At 45.1% G+C, this 7,374-nt stretch overlaps 1 protein-coding gene across 1 annotated transcript in view; it reads right to left on the bottom strand.

The window, feature by feature from the left end:
* Nucleotides 1-2,509: 2,509 nt before the first annotated feature.
* The window catches only part of Osbp (oxysterol binding protein), a 42,942-nt gene continuing 38,077 nt past the window's right edge, over nt 2,510-7,374 (bottom strand). Inside the window, exons 10-13 of the mRNA XM_013029270.1 lie at nt 7,106-7,201; nt 6,019-6,200; nt 4,804-5,024; nt 2,510-4,716 (exon numbers count right to left, since the gene is read on the bottom strand). Of these exons, the coding sequence (XP_012884724.1) occupies nt 4,574-4,716; nt 4,804-5,024; nt 6,019-6,200; nt 7,106-7,201 (642 nt within the window). The 3' untranslated portion in view covers nt 2,510-4,573. The remainder of the gene's footprint in view (nt 4,717-4,803; nt 5,025-6,018; nt 6,201-7,105; nt 7,202-7,374) is intronic.

Genomic DNA, 7,374 nt, shown 5'->3' with positions numbered 1-7,374 from the left:
GTGGCGCTGTGGCTCAAGTGGTAGAGCACTAGCCTTGAGCTGAAGAGCTGAGGGACAGTGCCCAGGCCCAGAGTTCAGGCCCCATGACCGGACCCCCAAAAAAAAATTAATCTTATATGGTACCAAGGAATTGAACATAGGGCCTTATGCATGATAGGCAAACACTTTACCACTCAGCCACATTCCCTGTCCAAAACTATGATATTTTTGTGATTGTTGGTTGTGGGGCTTGAACTCTGGGTCTCGGTGCTGTCTCTCAGCTTTTCAGCTCAAGGCTAGCACGCTACCACTTGAGCCACAGTGCCACTTCTGGCTTTTTCTGCTTATGGGGTGCTGAGGAATCGAACCCAGGGCCTCAGGCATGCAAAGCAAGCACTCTACCACTGAGTCACCTTCCCAGCCCCCAAACTATGATTTTTTACTTCTTTTTTTTGTGGTTGTGGGGCTTGAACTCAGGGCACTGTCCCTGAGCTTCTTTTGCTCAAGGCTAGCACTCTTCCATTTGAGCCACAGCGCCACTTTTTTTTTTTTAATAATTTTTAATTAAAATTGATGACATAAATTTCACAGTATTGTGGGATAGTGCTAAAGTCACATACACATTTTAACTTTCACAAGGCAAATTGTCATTATCATGGTTCATAAAGTTTGTGAATTCTAAGCTTTGAACATACAATTATTTCTTCCACATCAGGTGATATGAGAGGTCGAATTGAAAGTCATTATTAGAAGGTCAGCGACCACAAGCAGACTCATCATAAATACCTGCAACCCTGCTAATACACGTAACACTGTCAGAAAAGTGAGCCATGAAAGCAGTAAAGAGCAAGCAGAAAAACACTACCAACAAACCAGCTCAACTCCAATGGAGAGCTGAAATGGGACACCATATTGACCAGGAGGAGGGCCTGGAGACATGAAGACATGGACACAGGAGGCATGGCGTTGTCCCTGAGCTCTTGTGCTCAAGGCTGAACCATTTGAGCTACAGCTACGTATGGCTTTTTGGTGATTCGTTGGAGCTAAGAGTCTCATGGACTTTCTAGCCTGGGCTGGCTTTGAACTATGACCCTCAGATCTCAGCCTCCTGAGTAGTTAGGATTATAGGCCTGGCTTTAAGTTCCTACTTGTGATGGGAGAATGGAAGAAGCAAGTAGGGAGTTAATGTCCCACGCACCTCTCACAGGCTGGCGTTATGCTTGCTCTCATCTGAGGGCTCTCCTACTTTATTTTGCCTATCCCCCTCCAGAACGCTGAGAAAAAGCAAGCATAGCCACTGTCATTACTTTTGTCAAAAACTCTAGTGATTTTTAAAACTTTGAGACAGGGTCTGTGAACCTCAGGCTGGTCCTCACTCTCTTGCTGCACTGTCCTGTGGCCTAGGACTGGCTGTTTTTTTTTTTTTTTTCTTTTATTTTAGATGGGGGTTTCACTGTTGTCCAGGCTGTTCTTGAATTCCTGGGTTTAAGCAATCATCCTGACTCAGGCTAGACATAAATACTGTGCGTAACTTTCAAAGATCTTCAAATCAAATTTGCTTGTTTCAAAAAGGACAATTTGATGGGCGCCAGTGGCTCAGGCTCCTAGCTACTCAGGAGGCTGAGATCTGAGGATCATGGTTCAAAGCCAGCCTGGGGAGGAAAGTTTGTGAGACTCTTATCTCCACTAAAACCACCAAAAAACCAAGAGTGGTGCTGTGGCTCAAGTGGTAGAGCGCTAGCCTTGAGCTGAAGAGCTGAGGGACAGTGCTCAGGCCCAGAGTTCAGGCCCCACAACCAACCCCCTCAAAAAAAAATAGAATTTGAGCTGGGTGTCAGAAGCTCATGCCTGTAATCCTAGCTAATCAGGAGACTGAAATCTTAGGGTCGTGGCTCAAAGCCAGTCTGGGCAGAAAAGTCCCCATGAGACTCTTATCTTCAACTAACTACTGAAAAACAAAGTGGTGCTGTGGCTCAAGTGGTGGAGCGGTATAGCCTTAGGCACAAAGAAGCTCAAGGGACAGTGCGCAGGCCCTGAGTTCAAGCCCCACAATGGACCAAAAAGAAAAAAAAATTGAACCCCTCCATAAACTAGGTAACAGTAAGAATTTTTAGTATTATTTGCAGTGCTAGTTTTGAACTCAGGACCTGGTGCATACTAGACCCCTAATTTTTCACTTTTTTTTTTTTTTGAGGTGAAGCAGGCCCAGAATTCACAAAACCAAACCAAACGACCATTAACAATTATTCCTGCCAAGGTCAAGATGAAGCAAAGTGCAACACATTGAAGTGGTAGGGCATTTAAATCTAATTTTCTGCTCACAGGCCCTCTGGAGCCTTGCTCAATAGTGTTCTGTGCCCTCTTCCAGTTTCTTACAAAGATGAGGGCTCCCGGGCTCCCACATTCCTAAGCAGAACAAAACCACTGGACCAGTTCTCCTCCCCCTCCCCGCCAATGCTTCTGGCCTAGAAGAACTGAATCAGACAAATATGACTTTTTAAAAATTATTTAATTTAGTAGTTTTTTTTGAAAAAAAAAAGCAATAAGGCAAAAAAACTGAAAATATATATAGTTTTGTTTTGATGTGACTTTATTCCACCTTTAGGACTCGTAAGCTTCTTCCCTTAGCAGGTATCTGGGGATTGAGCCAGAAATGTAGTGCAGATTGTAGAGGAAGAAAAGGGAGAGAAAGCAGGGAAGTTCAGTGAGGGAATTCTCACTCCATCCAAAGTCCCTGAAGAAGGTCCCAGCTTTTCTGGGTCTCCTGGAACAAGCCCTGGCATAACCCCCGGCTTGGGATGGAAAAGGGTTCTTAGGAAGAAATTCCCAGCGTGTTCCTCTCAGCTAGGGAGGAAGGGATGAGGGAGAAGGATAAAAGCACTGATTTACCCAGTAAAACCCAATTTCCCTGGAGGGATGGCTTCCTCTGGAATGATATTTTCCCCCAGGACCCACACTGGCTGAGGCTCAGCAGTTAAGGAACAGAAACAGAAAACACTAACAGAAAGCATACAAGGAAGGCACCTCGATTTGTGATCCTCAACCAAGGGCAGGTGGCATAGGGGTTAGATTTCTGAATAAGACAAAGAGAACAAATAGAGAACAAAGGAGGAAGCCAGCCCAAGAGGAGGAGTTCTCTCATTCACCCTACATGATGGCGCTACCAGCCCCCCATTATGGCAAGAAAATTCTTTTGGGATTTAGCCTGTGTGCTGAACAGAGGCTGAAGTAAACTGGAAGGTACTCTCCTCTAACTTTCTATCCATATTCTTCCAACAAAGTAAGCAAAGAGGCAGGAAAGAGACTAGGATTTCATCTTCAAAGGAGAGGAGAGCTTAACACAGCACTGAGCACCCCAGGATACAAATCCTGGACCTGTCTCAGTTCAATAACTACCAGATGTGATCCAGCTTGGGCTCCAAATCTGCCCCGTGAAGATGGGAAGTAGAAGAGTGCCCATCCTCATGAACGTACGTCTAAGACAGAGTCCCAGGGAGACAAATGATATACAAAAACCAAGATTCTTAATGGGAGGAAGGAAAAATCAAACAAAAAAATTAGATTTTCTCTACATATATATAATATACAGATATTTAACACATTATTCCAGAGGTGGCTCCAGTCCCTGGGGTTTGAGAGATGGTGAAAACTTAGTTCCAGATTAACTGCTCTCAAATTCTGAACTATATCCCAATGGACAGGTGGCTCCAGACTGGGGCACAAACCCATACAGGATAAGCTGGGAAAGAGGGGTGAGAAAGGCAATGAAGGATGGGGGTGAGGACTGGGGAAGGTCAAGTGGCTAGCAGTCTTTTTCCATCCTGCCTGGTTTCTCAGTTCTCCGCCTGAGGAGTCCATACAACCTTTCTATGAGGACAACATGCCCCTCCTACAAACCACCAACGTGGTTTCCAGCTGCTGTCAAAGGCAGACAACGGCAGAGGGGTACTTTATGCAAGTGAAGATAGAAACTTCCAAGAAGGTAACAATTTTCCAGCCCCACAGAGCCGTCTCTCTTGCAGCCGTTCCAGTACCTTGGTTATCTGCACATGGAGGGCCCACACGACAGACCCCACGCGAGCACGCATTTCCTTTAGACCTAAGCTCCACCGCAATCATGCACAGTGCCTCTGCTGGTTAAAGTCTTATGTGTTTCTTTTTAAAGGAACTTTAAAATCAGTTCTTGCTCTGAACAGCACCAAAAATGCTCATGAATCACAATCTTATGCAGATCTTGGCTGAGCAGGATACTACAAGGGAAGGGCAAATGACATCATCTTAAATGGGTGCAGAAGGAGAAAGAAGAGCCAAGAATTCTTGACTTCGCAGATGGAGAGTAACACTAACTTTCAGCCACTAATCCTCTCCCTTACAAACATAGTTATCTAGTATGTTGATTTCAGTGTCAATCAGCTAAGGCAACCAGCCAATCACCACCACTGGTGTCTGCTTCTGGTGATTGATTTGGAAAAAGTGATTGGTTAAGACAGACAAACTTGAGGAAAGCACTTGGTAAGAGTCACAATTGCCAGCTTTCCCACACATCCTCTGTCCTCTTCTCCGATTAATCCTCTTCCTCTGTGTTACTGCTCCTTCAGAAAATGTCTGGACACGAGTTCCAGTCCTGCTTTTCTTTACACTCCCAGTATTCACCCCTATAAATATGAGTTAACTCCTTGGTAACAGGGTCCTTCTTCCGCTCAAACCACAGTGCCTTATAAGGATCATAGGGTGTGCCTAAAAGGGAAAGAGGGAAAAGAGGCAAAATTAAGAGCCAGCTCTCTCCACCTGCCAAGACGCAGAAATAGAAAGCAAGTTCATTACCATCTTCTGTGGCCTTCATGGCTTCAGCTTCTCTCTTCTTTCTGGAAAGTCTTTGTTTCTCCTCCAGGCGCTGCTTCTCAGCATTTGCTTCATCCCAGCGTCCATTCTCCATCAGTCTCTGGTCAGGCCGTAGCCGGCTGTCTGTGGGTGCGGTGCCGCCTTCCCAGGCGTTGAGAGTCAGAGCCAGCTCCGAGAAGTAGTACATGTTTTCCGCATTCTTCCTAAAAGAAAAGGTAACCGAAGAGCTCAGACTGAGTTAAGGAGCAGTAATTTGGTACACCGCCAAGCCAACATTACCAAGGTTGCTCTCCAAGTGGAAAAAAAAAAAAGTCTAGGGCCATGTCAGGTACTCCTAATTAAAAGAGTCAACCTGGATCACTCTTAACCCCTCCCAGTGTGATTCCATTTAAGTGTCATCTGGGGTTTTATATTACTCAGCCAGAATTATCTGTATCCATCTGGATGAATACAACAAACACTCTACTTAATCAAAATTACTCATTTCTATTGCCTTCTACTGCATTTACTTTTTTTTTTTTTTGTCATTCATGGGGCTTGCACTCTGGGCCTGAATGCTGTCCCTCAGCTCTTCAGCTCAAGGCTAGCGCTCTACCACTTGGACCACTGCGCTACTTCCGTTTTCTGAGTGGTTTATTGGAGATAAGTCTCACATCCTTTCCTGCCCAGGGCTGGCTTTGAACCGTGATCCTGAAATCTCAGCTTCCTGAGTAGCTAGGATTACAGGCGTGAGCCACCAGCGCCCGGCTTGCCTTTACTTCTTTTCAAACTTTTTTTCCTTTTTCCTCCTGGGACAGTCTTGGCTACTGCTATCAATGGAATCTATTAGATGAGGTCAGAGTCCTGGACACTTGCTCAGGACTTTCCTGCTGCCTCTGGGCTTTTGGGCACCTTGCTTCTCTGGCTGTTTGTGAATAGCTTTGCTCTAAACTACAGAAAGATATTCTTCTGAATCCCAACCCAATAGAATAAAAATTAAAAAATGTTTTTGAATGGTGGGTGTTAGTTAGGACTTTCTTGGGACAAGGTCTGCTACAATTCAAATCATCTTGGACTCCTTCTGGTAACCTCTCCAAAGGCCCTATTTCCCTGGTTGGGCCTTCACATGACTAAGTAGGAAGGCAGGCAGACTTATTTTCACACTGTTCCACAGGTAAGGCCGAAGTGGCCTCCCGGCCACAGCTCACAGATACGCACGGTAAAGGATTCCTTTTCCACAGCATGACCCTGCTTTCCTCTGCTTCGTGGCCTCTCTGACGAGCATCACCCCCATTCTCCCCAGCAGCTGGCTGCACTTTGAAGCAATCCATTTTCTCATCCCACGTCCCCAGAAGGGCAAAGTGAACTTTTCCTGATGGGTCCGTCACTTCCCCTGTCACCTGTAAGAGTTGAGAGCAGGGCTTTGGAGCAGAGGATGCAGTGTGGAGTGGTCTACTTGACTAATCCAGAAACCAAGGTCCTAGGGTAAACACTGCTTAGATCCTGTCACAGCAAGCATTATGGAGTCATCTGAATTATTCTGTTGTCCTGATTGTGGAACTTTATTCAAAATACTAAGTCATGACTTGGAGGTCACTCTGTTGCACAGGGATTTTCCATGCAATGAAAAGCATCTGACTGGTACTCAGCATTGCGTTCTCTTCTCTCTAAAAACAGAGACCCACTGTGGTGGTAACACAACTCTTTCCTGAACGTCACAGATGTTCCGCTGGTCCCACCTGCTTCTCACAGTCCTTTTACTAATCCTCCCTTTGTGTTCCCTTCAGTCTCTAATTGTTCTCAACTTTTACTTCCTCACTTGTGGTCTACGAAAAGAAAGGGGTCCTGTATGCAACTCAGTCCCTTTTTGCTGAATTTCTCCAGTCTACTTGCTTTTGTTTTTCTCCTTTGCCAGTTCTGGGGCTTGACCCCAGGACCTGGGTGCTGTCCTGGAACCTCTTTGTGTTCAAGGTTAGTGCTCTACCACGTGAACCACAGCACCACTTTTGGCTTTTTCTGCGTGGTTTAATGGGAGATAGAATCTCACAGACTTTACTGCCCCAACTAGTTCTGAACCACGATCCTCAGATCTCAGCCTCCTGAGCAGCTAGGATTACAGTTGTGGGCAACCAGCACCTGTCACTGTCTACTAGTTTTGAATCACCACATCTCTTTCTACATACCTATCAACCTATGCATGTGTATCTGGCACAAATGTGTATACATAAACACCAGCCTTAGAGGGCCAGGTTTTCTTAGAAATGTACACTGAAGAAAAAAACATGTAAATTCCAATTTTTCTTACCTTTCTTGCTACATCTCGAGAGAAGTAGCTATAAGGAACAAATTTAAGATTACACTTGTCTCCTGTCTTGTGATTTATAATATCAATTTCACCAGACTGGAAAGTGAAAAGAATCATGGATTAGTTTTATGAAGACTGTATGACCTGAATATCTGCCAACACCCACACGTTCTAATTCTTGATCGTTTGGTCTTACATTCTAGCACTCCCTTGCTTAAGCCTGGTTCTCTGCCAGCCTTAGGGATGCTGTGGAATCTTTTTTTTTTTTT

The sequence above is a fragment of the Dipodomys ordii genome, unplaced genomic scaffold (assembly GCF_000151885.1).
Source record: "Dipodomys ordii isolate 6190 unplaced genomic scaffold, Dord_2.0 Scaffold117, whole genome shotgun sequence".
NCBI classification, from domain to species: Eukaryota; Metazoa; Chordata; class Mammalia; order Rodentia; family Heteromyidae; genus Dipodomys; species Dipodomys ordii.
This window is presented reverse-complemented; position numbering and strand designations above follow the sequence as displayed.